The 16,881-nt window shown below is 38.8% G+C and overlaps 1 protein-coding gene across 2 annotated transcripts in view; it reads left to right on the forward strand.

Moving 5' to 3' along the window:
• dchs1a (dachsous cadherin-related 1a) overlaps positions 1-7,546 on the forward strand; it is a 111,506-nt gene extending 103,960 nt beyond the window's left edge. For both annotated transcript variants that reach the window (XM_026934808.3, XM_053239540.1), the window contains exons 18-21: positions 69-199; positions 534-820; positions 1,110-1,248; positions 1,365-7,546. In XM_026934808.3, the coding sequence (XP_026790609.3) occupies positions 69-199; positions 534-820; positions 1,110-1,248; positions 1,365-3,967 (3,160 nt within the window). In that variant the 3' untranslated portion in view covers positions 3,968-7,546. The remainder of the gene's footprint in view (positions 1-68; positions 200-533; positions 821-1,109; positions 1,249-1,364) is intronic.
• The last annotated feature ends 9,335 nt before the right edge of the window (positions 7,547-16,881 follow it).

Raw genomic sequence — 16,881 nt, forward strand, 5'->3', positions numbered from 1 at the left:
CTTGTGTTGGTTGCAGCAATGTTCTCCTTGTGAACAAAAGACTTAATGTTGTTTTTTTGTGTCCTCAGGCTGGTCATCACAGCCACTGATAGGGGCAGCCCTCGATTAGCAGGCTCTGCCACTCTCACTGTTATCATAGTGGATCAGAACGACAACCGACCCACTATCCCGGTTCCTCGCGAAGTGCGAGTTCCTGAGAGTGAGTTGACTGCTGGGTGAACTCAGTACCATTGATGTTATCAGTGAAATCTAGCCACTCTGGTCTGCATTGGGCAAACAGCCAGGCTAACAGAGCTGAAAGGTCAACTCAATTACAATTACCGCCTCTCCCCCAAAGATCTTGGTGATCATATCCTGTCAGAAGGATGTAGTATCATGTTTTCCTGGGATTGTGAAAATTAAAAGCAAATACATGGACATGACAGCCTAAGGCAGAAAAGCTGTAATAGCCTACTCATGTACACACAGTATTATTGTAGGTGACCTCATTATAAATCAGTTTCAGGATCTAAATTTCATTTTGCTCCTTCCAGACACGCTGATTGGGACAGTGATCACCCAAGTGACGGGGAATGATGTGGACTCTGGTCCTGCCCTCTCTTATACACTGCACCTGGACACGGACTCCCAGGGGAAGTTTGGGATACATCGCTATGGAGGAGGGGTCTCCCTAACCGGCCAGCTGGACTACGAAGAGAGGACGTGGTATACAGTGACCGTCCGAACATCTGACTCCATGCACCAGAGTGAGGCCAATTTGACAATACTGGTGGAGGATGTGAATGATAATGCCCCAGTCTTCACGCAGGACCTTTATCAGGTGCAGTCCATTGGAGAAATGACATATTTTGGCTGTGAACCTAAATCTGAAGCTGTAGGAAAAGGCATATTTCATTGTTCTGTATCAAATATTGTCCCATCGCACATAATGTTCAGCAGTTCTTTTCTCAAACTACTCAGACCTTCAGGCTACTTAATCATTTAAATCTTTCCCAGGGGAACCCCAATCAAACTCACATTGAAGGTTACCCTGTTATGTGTGTATTTAATGATTTTGTCCAAGTAGTTTTTAACAGCCAAGAATAAATCTGTTTGTATTTCTTTCTCAGGTGACACTTGCTGAGCATTCTCCAGCTGGTAGTTCTGTTATTACTGTGACTGCTACTGACCAAGATTCTGGAGAAAATGGCAAGGTCACATATAGAGTTGTGTCAACGAGAGACCTATTCTACATTGACCCAAGTAATGGTAAGTGTTTGTTATTTGTTGTCTTCATAAACCCCAAAATTGTGTCTGTGTTTATGGGCTTGATGTCTGTTTGATTCAGGTGCTAATTCACAACTTAATATTTTGTTTTCATACAGGCACACTCTTCATCAAACAGAGCACTGGGTTTGATTCTGAGCGCCCATCCTTCCTGGTGGTAATTGAGGCTTGTGATGGTGGTAATCCATCACTGACTGGTTTTACTACAGTGCAAGTCCATATGTCAGATGTCAATGATAATGCCCCTGTGTTCCACCAAACTGAGTACAGAGCTGCTGTATCAGAGGACGAGCCCCCTGGATCCACCATCCTCACACTGGAGGCTGTGGATGGAGACTTGTCTAGGGACAACTGTGGATTTGACTTTGCCATTGCCAGTGGAAACACTGGCAATGCATTTCAAGTTGAAAGTAGCATACGCTTCCTCGAGGGCCATGGATTTCAGATAGTTGGAACTCTAGTCTTAGCAGAGAGGCTTGATTTTGAAGTTGTGAATACCTATAATCTTACTATTGTTGCTTCAGACCGTGGCATTCCCCAACGAAGCTCAAGTGTCCCTGTTGTAATCACAGTAATGGATACTAATGACAACCCACCAGCCTTCAGCAGGGCAGAATACAATGTTGTCCTAAGTGAAGGTGCTGAGACTGGAATAGACATACTTCAGTTATCTGCTTTTGACCCAGACTCCACACCTAATGGAGAGGTGCACTACTCAATCATCTCTGGAGATGAAAGTGAGCTCTTTTCATTAGACCAGTGGACTGGTGCTCTCCGTTTACGGAGGTCTTTAGACAATGAGCAAGAATCATCTCACATACTTATTGTGCAAGCCTCAGATGGACAGGGCCACTTTGCTCTTGCCCCTGTTACTATAGAGATCAAGGACATCAATGACAATCGACCTTTCTTTCCACTTAAAACACTGACAGCAAGTATTCGAGAGAATCAGGCTCAAAACACCCTCGTCACCATACTGCATGCTATTGATCATGACGCAGGGGCATTTGGCCAGCTTAAATATTACATAATGGATAAATCAGGAAATGGAAGAGAGTCATTTACGGTTAACCAGACCTCTGGTGAGATTCGGACCCGCTTCAGTTTCGATTTTGAAAAGGTGAACACATTTCACTTTGTTGCTGTGGCAGTGGATGCAGGAAACTACTCTGCAACTGCTACAGTTCAGGTGTATGTGACTGGAGAAGATGAGTATGACCCTGTTTTTACCAGTTCAAACATTGCCTTCCATGTGCCTGAAGGAGCAAAGAAGGGGCAGAGCATTGGCCAAGTGGTTGCCAAAGATGAGGATGGGGGTGTAGACGGCATTGTACTGTACAGTCTAGCTGAGACTTCTCCCTACTTTGAGATCAACATCTCTACAGGAGTGATTTCCCTCAAGATGGATGCTTATGGCCGGCATGTCGGCCGATCTAAAAGGGAGACCCGGCAAGTGACTCTAGAGGTGATTGCGCATAGCCCATTGGAGAGTTCCCGTGTAGCCACTGCACAGATTGCCATTGATGTCACTCACACATCCTTTGGTTTAACTACAGACATGAACATTCTGCTAGCTAGTGTTATTGCTGCGTCCTTGACAGCTATAGTGGTCTTGATAATAATTGCTGTGGTGCTCTACCTTCTGCGATCTCGAAGGAAGAAGTACCAAGAGACTCGAGCTAGAATGTTGACCCCTGGTACAGTACTAGATACTCTTGATGAACCCAAAGTTCATGGAAGTGAAAAACTTTATCACCAAGCTCTACCTGGATATGCTGAAGACCAGAGTGCAGGTGGAGGAGGACCATACACTCGAGGAGGGTCACTGGATCCTTCTCACTCTAGTGGTAGAGGCTCGGCTGAGGCAGAAGCAGCAGAGGATGACGAGATCCGAATGATCAATGAGTATCCACGAGTTTCTAGTATTTCATCTTCCATGCAGGAGCATATAGCTGCCCGTGGACCTGACTCTGGGATCCAGCAAGATGCTGATCAGCTCTCAGACATCTCCGGTGAGCCTGGAATGGACATAAACCAGTGGCTTAAAGGGAAAAAGATGGGAAGCCTAAGTGGAAGTCTCTTGTCAGGACAGACAGCAGTGTATCGGGATGACGGTGGGGGATACCTTGGGGTAGGAAGAGGGCTTAGCATCTCTCAGTCTAAAGACTATACGTTCCCAGAGGATGGGAAGCCCATAGTGGATGGTTCTCTCACAGCAATAGTGGCTAGTGATGAAGAACTGAGGGGCAGCTACAACTGGGATTACCTCCTTAACTGGTGCCCTCAGTTCCAGCCGCTGGCTAATGTATTTACAGAAATCGCTCGGTTAAAGGATGAGAATGCCCCAGTTAACCCACGCCGACCCTTTCAGCCCAAAGCAAAACCAGACCCCAAGCCTCGAATTGACCCCCCTCCTCTTATCACATCAGTAGCTCATCCTGGGGCTAAAACTGTCCTTCCAAAACCTGCTGTTGGACGAACACTTCCCCAAGTGTCCACCTTAAAAAGATCACCGATCAGTCATGATGGCTCGGTCTCTTCAGTAGCCATGTCACCCAGTTTCTCACCCTCCTTATCCCCACTTGCAGCCCGTTCTCCAGCCATCTCACCATTTGGTGTTACCCATGGCCCATCTGCCTCCATTATTAGTACAAATGAACACTCTGTAGAGCACAGCGAGGAGACTGAGCTTAGGATTTAACCTTCAAGTTTTCTACTGTTCATAAAGCATCCTACTTGACTCAGGACCCTGTACATGACAGATGTCCAACATGGTGATAATGTCATGTGAAATGTCATGTTGCCTCACTGGCTGGCCAGAGAGTTGAGGGTGCAGTGTGTAATTATCATGATGGACACAGACAGTGGCTTATTAAAAGGCTCCCTCCAGAAAACATAGCTAGATAGCAAAGGACATGTGCTATCCTGCATTTGCACATTTTACACGGGAGCTAATTTTGATGTTAATGTTTTATTAAGTAAGACATTTTTGTATGATATATTTTTGTACTGATATTTGTGTTTTTTGGACTAGAAAATGGCATTAATTAATACCATTTTCTGATTAAACTGTTATACATTTGAATTTGTATATATGTGACTGTACTAATAAGTAACAAAATTTTGATCTAGTTTACAGCTGGCATTTGCAAGTGTTCTAACAGTGTTAAAATAATGGTCTTACTTTTTTCTTTGATATTATGAAGAACTTTTTTCAGTCTTTTTTTCAGTATTTATAAAGGGCCAAATTTTTTTACAGGTTGACCAGACATAAGACTATGAAGCATTTAGTTACTTATGCTGCTCTCCTCCTACACTATGGGCACACATAACTAACCTGGCTAGGAAATGACAAATAAGAAATAAGGAGCAACTTTATTTTGAAACATAAGCACTCTCGCCATATTGTTTGAACATTTATTTTTTTAGCAAGAACAGCAGTATTCAGTACAAATACTGAGTGAGAAGACTTGCTAAATTTTTTAGTTCATACAAAAGCAATTATTGTCCTGCTTTCCATAAAATGGGTGGGACAACAAAGGCCAGTGTAAAGTGAGTCATCCATTTCTGCATTAATTTGATACATTGTTTGTCCAAATAAAGATCCCAATTCTAAATAACATTTTGCAGGAGGAACAAAAAGCCATCTCACATTCTAGTCAGTACACCATTTTTTCTTATGGCAGCTTGTGGCAGCACTTGACTTTGTTGTTTTTTTAAATACACTTTTTACCTGTAATAATGTGCATTACTGGAACTGGAAATCTGCTTGGCAGTCTGGCATGTTGCTTTTCAATTAGTCGTTTGTTGCTGAAGGCAGTTCTGTTGGGTTGGCCATAAGTTCTGAGGAATGTTGTAAAATTGTAAAAAAGTAAAAATTTTCTGAAGAAACTAATTGGATGTGCATCTGAACAACATTATGGAACAGCACTGAGGTACAGTATTAAAATCAGTTGTAAGTCAACTACAGATCAATTTTGCATCAACTTTGCAAAAATACACTACAGGCCAAAATTAAGAAAAACTTCACAAAAATCAAATTTTATTATTGTCATTTTATAATGGTGGTAGTTTGGTTTTAAGATAGCTTTGACTACATGGCTGCAGTTATGACTAACTGATTCTTAATTTCAGTATTGTGTAAAAAAGTCATCAGAAATAACCTTATTAACTTGAATATTTTCCTGATACAGCATTAAAAGCCTTTATAAGTTGATATTACTTTTGACTGTCAGGACTTCTCATAGTAGCCCAATTGGTGAGAAAGAAAGTGTTTCTTTGACTACATGCCAGTACCTTTAATTGTTGGCTGTTAAAAAATTGAGTCTATTTTCATTAAATATTTTGAAACTTTGAAAAAGTCACAATTTACTTACAGAGATTTGGCCTATAATCTACATAAAATAGGCATCACCCATACCACTGGCTAAAGAGGTTATAGAATTCTTTCTTCTTGTCTGCTGTGTTACACATATGTTGGGGCAGTGGTTTGTGACCTTTTCCATGCCTTTTTTGGTAGACTGAGTGATTTTTTTTTTCATACTGTTTACCAGAATCAAAGCTTTATCAGTGTTTACTTACGGTTGCATTTGAAAGAATAGAAAATGCTGCTCAGTTGGAAAGGTGTCATCATACAATTTAAAAATTTTTGCCTATTGTAAAAAAGAATGTACTGTATTTTGGATTTCCATTGCTATTTGTGAATGGCCTTCACATGGTTGCAATCATTTCTGCCTTTTGCAATCAAAAATATGTCCTTGATGGAGTTAAATGATGCCTTGTTAAGAGTGCTAGTAATGTGTTCATAACACATGGCTATGCCTTTCTTTCACGTGCGTATAAGCTGCAGCTAGATTTCAGATAACACTTTATTTTAATAAACACATAGAAGGGGTTAATTTAGGTTTAATTAAACTCAAATTAGACTCTTGTAAAATTGTTATTCAATATGTATAGGTCTTTATTCATAAATATCTGTATTACTACATATAATTTATATAAAAATGACTAATAATTGTATTATCTGTAGTGATTATGTGCAATAAACACTTTAAAACTTTCTTATACAAACTACTGAGCATGAATAATAATAAATTAACGTGTTCTTAGTCCTGTTTTTCCATGTTAGAATTTTAAGTTCTAGATAGAGCTAAGAAAATCCACATAAGTCTTTAATACTTTAATATGTGCTCCATATACTAAAGTAAAAATTTAATGAAGACTATTAGGGACTTGGGCACTAAATCACTGGCTAGCAGACTAATAGGAAATTAGGGACTAAAAAGATATTATTTCATGTTCAGTAGTTTGTATAGATTTAATAAAGTGTTTATTGTGCATTATCACAGTAATAATGTAACTATTAGTCACTTTTACATAAAGCTCTAGATATGTAGGAAACAGTTCTTAATAAAGACTACAACATAGTGAATAAACCTGTCTAATTTGAGCTTAATAAAAAAAAATAAAATAAAGTGCTACCACATTTCAGTTTTAGCAACCATAGTATTTTTTAGGCCTGTATTCTGTTGCTTTCTATTTGTCTAAATTTCTGTACTTTTTTCCTTTGTCCTTCTTCAATGAAGTAGCGCTTGCCTCTATTTTGACAGGTTTTATATGTATATATTTATTTTTTTTAATTGCATTAAAAATATGATCAAGCTGTAACATTTCCAGAAAATTGCCATTTCTTAATCATTACCCAATCCCACTGTGCCTAATAATTTGCTAGCTGCTTGTTGTAGTAAACTTGATTTCCCCGACTAATAGAGTTAGTCAGTTTTGGTGAGCAGTGAGTCATTATTCCAGTCTAGTGATTTTTTGTGTATATCGGTTTGTAGTATAATAACTTGCTCTGCCTCGCTGCCAGTGCTGCTTTTATTTAGGTGTCTTATAGATAGCTAATCATGTACTGTTGCATAAACAAGCAACATCTGAATCCAATTAACTGTGAAATTCAGGATGTGCCATATCTATGATGTCTCTGAGGAAAAAATAAATGTACAGATGTTTAGATTCATGGTTCATTTGAATTGTGTTCTCTGTAAAGTCACCATATAGCTGACTATGTGGTACCCTATGAATAATGTTGCTCTCTAAACCTCGCTTGTCACTTCTCCAACCTTTGTAATTCATAATCCAAAGGTTAAACAGCTGTTTATTTCTGCTTTTGTAAATGTTAATCAGGACTCGTTGACCATTTCATTACAGTCTCCTGGACAAGAGTACATTTGTACTGTATTTGTTAAAGTGCCTGATTAAAATGTATTCATAACCAGAACTGCCATCCTTTCCTCGCACGTTTCTCTTTTCACGGCAGTTTGTTTTTGAATCTTTGCAAGGATTTTCGTGTAAGGTCTATGATGAAAGAGTGTGTATAGTTGACGTTAATATTCTCTGTTCTCTATATTTAGTTTTACTTTTAAATTGAATCAAGGCCTTGTTTTAACTGGAAGGCAAAATCTCACCATATCTAATCATCTAATCATATCAAAAGGCGCAAGGCCTCTGACCTTTGAAGCTCATGAAGGATAGATCAGTAGCTAAGCCTGAGAATAAACTAGAGCATCAGTGGTGAGAGTAAGTAAGTAAGCACCAGATGGAATCAGGATGCGGCAATTCCAGTACGAGTGAAATAGCGATGCAGATTTAAAATTTGTATCCAAAAACAGCAGTTTATCCACTGAAACATCTGTACTATTGATTGTCACAGAGGTGGTACTCTCAAATGTACTTTTTAAATAAAAATTTGTATGTGTCTTTCACATGGGAACGAGAATATAATGTGCTTTTGAAAAACTACTATTGTACAGTCAAAAAACCATTTGAATCATGACCCACTACTATAAAGATTTTCATATCTTTGGTCACACTTTATTTAAATTGTACCTACTTTGGGCCTTCATAAGGAATGCATAAATATTTTATAAGGAAATACTAGATTGTTGTATGTCTTTTTTTTTCCTTTTTTTTTTACTTTAAGAAGTACATTGCCCTTTACATAAAAGAACTATTATTATTATTATTATTATTATTATTATTATTATTATTATTATTATTATTATTGGTTGACTGTGAGTTTCTTTTTAGAAGTTGTTACTTTGTGTTTACTAGTGGTGTAGTGATACTATCTGTATCTATATCTGTTTAGTGCTCCAAATATCTGTATGTGTATTTGTATTCAGACTTAAAACCAAAGTGGGTGTGGCCTAAACCACATTTCTTACTTCCTTTCTTCCTTCCTCTTCCTTCCTTCTTTCCTCCCTAACATCTACGCACCCACTCATTCTGGCTCCTGAAAAACTGGAAAAACATCCAGATTTACAAATGTCAGCACTGTGTGAATTCTGGCTCTGACAGTGACATCACTACAGTTCATAATTCATCTCAGCTAGAGATGTGCATGAGACTTCTTTTTTAATCCTGCTTGGACCCCTCGTACAATAATTTCTAAAAAAAAAAATTTTAGTTGGTTCTATTTTCCAAAAACTAGTAACCCAATTAAAACCTCCTTAACCCTGATCAGGCATTTACTAAGAATACTGTAAACACATTGCCCAGCTTCATATCCCACTCATGTGATGTTTTTGTTGCACCCTGTGAAATCGTTTCCTAATTCACGCCACTAGCCTCAACCAGGTGCCCTGTGATCCTTTCTGGCAGGCTTTCAAAAAACAAATAGTGTTCTCCCATTGGTAACTGTATCTGTTCATTCCAGCTAATGTATTCATAATCGGTTACATTCATAGTGCTTACTAACAGCAAATTCATTAAGTATTGAAAAATCTTTTATAAAGTCTCATCCTTCCTTTAGGAGGTACATTTATTGTATCTCTTTCTTATAGGAGCATTGAACTGAATGCTTACCAACTCTGATAGTCTATTTGCATTCAAAACTCTTATGAAGCACCACGCCAATACAAGTTCAATTATTTATTAAGCCAATATGGCAGTCAAATAAATAATTTTAATGCCCTCAAACTTAAGGTGAAATCAAATTTGCATTTATAAATGAAGCACAGTGTATATCTTCTACAACCTTCTCAAAATGTCATGAATAAGTAAAATAAATTTAAAAAACCTAATAATCTGTCAAAAAGAAATCTCAGGCAGCCCCTAGTGATAATTGACGGTCCTTCTCTCTTCATTCATACATGTAAAGACAAAGTCACGTGAAACACCTAATGTCACAAGTTTGGTATAAGCCCTGTATAAAATCTCCAAATGTACTCAGTGCTTATGAATGTGCTATAAAGTGTTGCTGTCTTTTTTTTTCATCTTCAAGCATGTTGAAAGTAGGAAAACCATGCCTTAAATGAATTTTAAAGAAAATGTTCAATTCCCAGGCGAAAGATACAAAAGAGACATACATAAGATGCAAAAGACAGCTGCTTAAGGGACCAAACGTACAGTTTATTACCTTTTTCTTCTGAGAAGATTTCAGTGCAGGTGTATCTGTTTAGCACAATGGAAAAATCGTGCCTCTGTCTTTCTACCTGTCCTAACCTAACAGCGTCTGACTTCCCACACTGCTCCATGTAAAGAGCAGGTCTGTTATTTCAGCTGTTCACTTTAGATGCTTTAATTATTTCACAGAGAAGGCATTAAAATCAGGGCGATGCTAATTGTATAACGGAAAATAGTACGAAAATATAGCTCTCAATTTGTGTGACTAATGATTATTGCTGCTCATTTCTGCATCCTTTTGAGTTCAATCCTGATGGATTTCACCTCCTGCATTATGTCCAAACCAGGTTCAATTGGCTTTAACTGAAAAATACATCAAGCATTGTATCTAGATTGCATTGCTGCAAAGCAATATCAGGTTCACTCAAAGCATTGGACTTGGTGTTAATGATGAAGTGTGTACTTTGAAATGCAAATCATGACCCAGCCATGGAGCTGTGAATCAAGTGCTGTTCCAAAAAATCCAGATGCATTTAGACCCAAGTGAAAAGTAAATCTAACATGTATCCAGGCCATGTCCCAGTCTTTCAGATCTCAGTGCTAAAAGGTCAGGTAAGGGGAGACATTTAAATCAAGAGCAAGCTAACATTACGTCATCCATTGGCATCAGTGCTATAGCTTGATGAGGCAAAGCTGAAGCAGAAAGTGATGTGAGTCAACACAGGTTATATTGTGTCTGGATATGTAATCTAAGTCCTGCAAACTAGTCTTGGTCCTGAGAACACTTGTTGATTCAGATGATAATATTTCTTTCAGATGATAATAGAAGATTTCTTTCTAGCTTGTAGCCACTGATTCACTTGTGCTTACTGATTAGTTAAAATATGGGATTAACAGCTCTTAAGTTGAAATACTATTAGTGAAATCTGGCAATGTTTCTTTCCTATTCCAGCACCTTCAATAAACTATGCTCCAAGGACTTAACTCTGTTTTTTGCATCACCTCAGATTCTGTAAATATTTAAAAGCACTTAAATACACCCCACTAAAATTGATATGAAAACTCAGACAATCAAGGAGACGCCCCTACTTGGCTGTCAGAAGTAATTTTAAAGCAGACATGGAAGACCGTTTGTATTTTGAATTTCAAAACAGATAGAATAAGCTAACCTCCACCACAATTGCTGATTATACCTTACCTTTAGAAAAGACCTAGGGTTTAGGGATGTAACCAATATGAATACATTATTGGTAATGAACATATAACACGTTCTTAAACTCAAACAGATATAAATACAGATTAGGAGGCACAAGCATGATGTCTGTCAAGCTGCCAGATATGAAGCTCATGACAAACAACAACTATGAACAAGTGGCACCTCAGTTGTGTTTACAGCATTAATTCATTCATACTTAGTTACTGCCTGGTCAGGGTCACATTGGTTTAAATTAGGCTACTAGTTTGTTTATATTTTGGGAAATAGAACAAACTAAGTTTGTTAGAATATATTGCAGGCAGGTATAAACAAAAATAATAACTACATAAATGGGATTAGAAACATCCTTAGTTGGAGCAATTATGAACTCAAGTGATTTAGCTGTGGTCGAGGAACTGTCAGAGTCGGAATTAACACACCATGCTGACAGTGCTGTCCTTTCTACCTCTGGGTTTGTTTTCCAGTGTTTCTGCAGACATAGTGGCAGGATTCATATTTAATTAAAAAGAAAGAAAGAAACCACTTCTCGTTAAGTCACACCCACTCCATGTTAAACCTGAATGCAGGAACAGGTTGTATGAAAAAAATATCTGGTTTGGGTTAGGGGTGGGATTAGTGTTCATACCTGTATATACTCCGAACCTTTAATTAATGAAGAATCGAGAAAAACTCAACCCTATGGCTCAGTCTCTTACAACTAACACTAGGTTTAGTGCTACTAGGTTGACAAGATGATCACATTCAGATATAAGATACTTAAATAACCTGATACCTTCAGTTATCATGCATAAAAATGCAACGTTTTACTCTGTCGTTCCAAAGAGCTTTCGTGCCCCCTTTCTGAAAGAGACTGGCATAGCGTTGTGAATATAATGACAATACCGACTGGTGAGTTTAATAGCTTTTACAGAGAAAGGCTGCTGGTCTTATGTCTCATATTTAAAAAGACGCTTTCATAATGAGTCAGACCGAGCTTGGCTGGCAAAAACAGACGGTATTTCGAATCAACAAGTGTCCAGCAATGTGCTCAGAGGACTGAATCTAATGTATTAAAAGGGGAATTGTGTGTTTTAAATTTAGAAAATTGGCACAAGCAGGAAAAATCCTGAAGATACCCTATGAGTGTGTGCAGATAGCTGAGAATATCTGTAATGAAAATGTGACATTGTGTACCTGCAGGCAACCCTTTGCATTCTACCTGAGTTCCTGGCAAATTAAAATGTGGTGTCTTCCTACTGCTACCCACACCCCCACCCCCCCTCCACCCCCCAAAAAAAACCTCCAGAGGGATTTTGCTTTTCCTTCTGTCTTTTTTCTATGTTCTGTTTTTTCCCCTCCCTTGCTCTTCAAGGTCTTGTCAGGCCACTTGCGTGACTAGAGGGAGTGGAAAAAAGTGAGTCTTCAAAACCCCATTGGCACGCGAGCCTGATCTATTTTTGAAGCATGCTCCCTTTTTTTTCCCTCAACGTAAGACGCAGAAAAAAAAAAAAACAGCAGCCATGGGCGAAGAGAGCCAGTGGTGGAGATGAAGGGGTCTGGTTCTCATTTTCAGGCTGCCCTGCCTCCCTGGTTTACGCTGCCAGAGAACGAGTATGCCGCAGTGGTGGGGAGAGGAAGGCCACCGTGACTCCGACTCCATCCCTACCGCTCAGCCTCTGTCACTTAACAGACACCCTGGGCTGCTTCTCATTAGTGTTCCCAGCTGCTCAATCCTCAAGCTTCCACGCTTTGCAGTATTTTGATTAATTTCTCTGTTCTGTTTTGTCGTTTTCATTCCTCATGTCCGCCATGATGGAACCATTGCACTACCTCATTCTCGCCTCATTTTCATTAAAGAGAGTCTGGCTCAGAAGGCCAGGCCTGAAAGCTGGCCATGCTTAATTGAAAAGGGAGAAATCTGGTTTCTTGGAGACATTTACATTGATACGCACGCAGTACGTACTCAATGCCTTGTTTTGGTAAATCAGTCTTGCTGACAGAATAAAATGTACTTCAGCTGGCTAGTCATCATTAGCTCTGAAATGTCTTCAGAGATGCCATTGCTTAGTCAAAATACTGGCAAAGCAAAGCTCGGATTGAAACTGAACCGAATTAATCAGTACCGTTTAGGCTTCTTAGCGGTTACGCCTGATCATTTATACTCCTAAGTTGCCTCAGCTGATCAATCACACCTTATTATGAAAGCAAACAGAAAACCAGAAAACCCCAAACAAATCCTTATGATGAAGTAATTGATTAAACGTTTTGGGCAAAGTTTTTAATTTTTAAATGTGGTATTTACGGAACAATTTACAGCTGGGTTAGAATGCCATCAAATACATCCAAACCGCCAAACACTATTCACAATGTGTATTTAACTCATCGATTTCATCCTAATTCATTTTCGATGACATACTGCAGCAACTGCGATGCCAGAAATTCTACATGGGCTGAGTCAAATGTTTATGGAAGGTATTTTGGTTTATTCTAATGTTTCATAAACCGAGACTCTTCCACTGAAAACAGAGGCTTTGACTTTTAGTCGAAGCACACACTGTCTCAAAATGTCTTGCATAAACTCATGACACAGGTTCCTGTGAAAGAACCAGCAGGATGGAGCCATGTCCACTTTTTTTTTTTTCACATAACCTCAAAAATCAACACCACAATCATGAGGCGAGACACTGTTTATGGCCTCAGCTCTCATCTCGTGACCTGCCATGCTTGCCATTCTCCATGTTTATTTTTCAGACAAACTGATCGATGGCTGCAGACACAACATTTCCGTTGCTGTTCTCATGAGATCGCGGGGCCTTCTCATCGAGGATGCCTGGACAAACTTTTAAACAATGACAGACTCAAGTGCTTAAAAAGTGACTTGTGAAAACGTTTGTTTGATTTAGCTGCTACCTGTGGACCTGCACCAACTCTCAATATATCTATATATCAACCTGTGGCAGGAGGTGAAAACAAATTTTAGAGTGGAAAAGTATAAATAATCCAGAAAAATAATTTAAATTAAGAATTTTAGGCACTTTAGTTTGGAAAGTCTCTCAAAAACTAACCTTCTTTTTGTCACACTGTTATTCTTGAGTAGCGACTCTGTTGTTCTAACCTCATCAGCACAAGTCCTGGTTATTCTCTTTAGGTTTCCATCTCGGTGGTTCTCTGGCTCTCATACTGGCCCGGCCTCTGGGGCTGGATAGAGAACGAGATTGATGGAGTGAATACAGACATCTTCCAGTCTCTCCACAGTACGGAGGAGAGCCAATGAGAGAAGACTTGGTATGCTGTCTTTTCTGGGAACATTTGTCTTGTAGAGGGGAGGACACTAAACAAACTGACATCCTAGTCATCTAGTGTGCTAGACAGTTGAGTCAGTGACTGGAGTGACAGCTTAATACTCCAACTTTCTCTGAAAACAAGGCAAGATAAGTGGCGTAAATCATAATTTTACTTTATAAATATTATTTGATATTTATTTATCATCCAATCCTAGTTGAGCACTTCATTTGCAATGCAGAAAAGTGAAAATATCTTCAATAATTAAGTTAATATAGTATTTCTAATTATGAACTTATGCTAAATATAAATTTTTTTATAGACATTTTACTAATGTCAAGCTTAGCAGATAATTTAGCTAATTTTAATCTTAGCTATGCTTGAAATTAGTAAACATCTAGAAATAAGCTTAATAATCATCTATGTGTGGTGACCAGGAAAAACCTGTTGGATATCTGGAAAACTGGCAAAAATATTGAGTTTTCTGCTGATAGCATACACTATATGGCCAAAAGAATGTGGACATTTGACCAATCATACCCATATGTGCTTTTTGAACAGCCCATTTCAGATATAGTCCCCCTTCTACTGTTATAATAACCTCCACTCATCTGGAAAGGCTTTCCACTAGATTTTGGAGCGTGGCTGTAAGGATTTGTGTTCATTCAACCACAGGAGTATTAGTGAGATAAGGCAGTGATGTTGGGTGAGGAGGCCTGGGGTGCAGTCTGCATTCCAGTTCATCTCAAAGATGTTCAGTGGGGTTGAGGTCAGGGTTCTAGGCGAGACACTCAAGTTCTTCCACTCCAACCTTCGCAAGCCATGTTTTCATGGAGCTCGTTTTTGTGCACAGCGGCATTGTCATGCTGGAACAGGTTTGGGCCCCTTAGTTCCAGTAAAGTGAAATTGTAATGCTACAGCGTACAAAGACATTCTATACAATTGTGAGCTTCCAACTTTGTGGCAACAGTTTGGGGAAGAACCACACATGGGTGTGATGGTCAGGTGTCCAGGAAAGTCTGTGGTTCTCAGAACTGTATATAGTAGAAAATTTTCAAAATTTCACCATTTGAAGGGTCATAATTGCAAATGAGAAATACTAGATAAATTCTACTATATTCAAGATATTTTTAAAACTTTTTTCCAAGATTTTTTTTTAATGTGAGCTATTCATAGTCACTAATCATGCTTTCAATTTTCTTTCTGAGTCGATCTTACACTCACAATAATGTGTTCCTTAAAGGTTCTATTTGAAACTTTCTCTGAAACGTTTCTCTGAACCTTTTGGAAATCCCCCAAGGTAGACAAGGTCGAGAATTATCAAGGCTGATAGGAGGAATATTTTATAGTCTCGTTTTGTACATCTTATTTATTTATCTATCTTTCTTTTACAAGCTAGATAAATTTCCCATATAAAAATCTTAAAGAGCAACAAAAGCTGGTGAAAAATAATACGAGCTGTATTTATGTATTTATTTTATTTTATTTTATTTTTTCTCATCTAGCCTGCTACTGAACAGCTTTGGCTGACAGACGTGACAGAGTGTCTCCCTACAGGGTGTCCATTCAACTCTCCCACTCTTACATTTCAAGCATAAGGTCTGCCCAGTTTTTTATTCATATGCCTTACCACAAGCTTCTTATTCTTTATTATGTGGAAATTTCTTGGCAAACATTTCTGTGAGTATGAGTGAACGTCTTGCTGAAAAGATCTTGGACTCCATCTTTATATCATGTTGCACTGGCACCTGCTCTTTCCCTTAGGCCATTCCTCTCCTGCAGTGTCCTTGTTAGCTGTTAAGGACACGCCAGTGCTGATGTTAATTGTTCAAGACCTACACATTGTTTTTTTTTAAATGGCCATTGGGGAACCTGAATTTCCATCCCTCTTTGTGGTTACTTAGTGAATGTAGCAGATGCACAATCTTGAATTAGGACTTCTTATTTTGGACAAATTGGAAGGCAGCATTACATGTGTCCTTCTTGGAGCAGCTAATTCTTTAATTCTGTTCACCCAATTGGAGTTCAATACAATTTTGTGGGCTCCTGAAAACAGAAAAGCGTTCACCTAATTGTAGGGAAATCACAAGTTTGAATCCCAATGATGCCACAACCATAGATGGCCAAAGCTGGCCATATTCTCTAGGTGAGTGGGACGGCATACTCTCTGTCACCTGTCAATCACAGTGACACTAGCCAATCATGGACATCAGTGAGCTCATGTATGCAGAAGAGGGCAGTTAGTGCTTTCCTCTGAGTGTGTTACGTTGCCCTGTGATGTAGCATGAGCAGCAGTTTGAAAGATATAGAGGCTTCAAGTGTCTTGGAAAAAGCAAATCACCTTCCTTGGCTGGTAACTGTCATGTGATTGGGAGAGCTAGTGGGTGGGAATTGGCAAATGGGTGAATTGAGAGAAAATGGCGTAAGCATATAAACAGTTTTTTTTTTCAGTAAATGTAGTAAACCAAAAGTCTTCTTCAAAGTCTTCTTCAAGGTTAAAGTAAGCTAGTCAACATTATGTGACATTGTCTCTTATGTAGCTAGCTTATGCATCTAACTTAGTTAGCTTTAGTTATCACTGAAAGATAAGAGCATATCTATTAATCTGTTCTCTCTTTTATCTCTCTTTCAAGCTGTATGTGTTCTGCTGTGGCCTGAAATGATGTCAATGCCTGATTTATCCTGATGCTCTACTTCTGCTAGGAGCTTCTGCACTTGTGACTCACCTTTTG

This window comes from Pangasianodon hypophthalmus, chromosome 14, assembly GCF_027358585.1.
Source record: "Pangasianodon hypophthalmus isolate fPanHyp1 chromosome 14, fPanHyp1.pri, whole genome shotgun sequence".
Lineage (NCBI taxonomy): Eukaryota > Metazoa > Chordata > Actinopteri > Siluriformes > Pangasiidae > Pangasianodon > Pangasianodon hypophthalmus.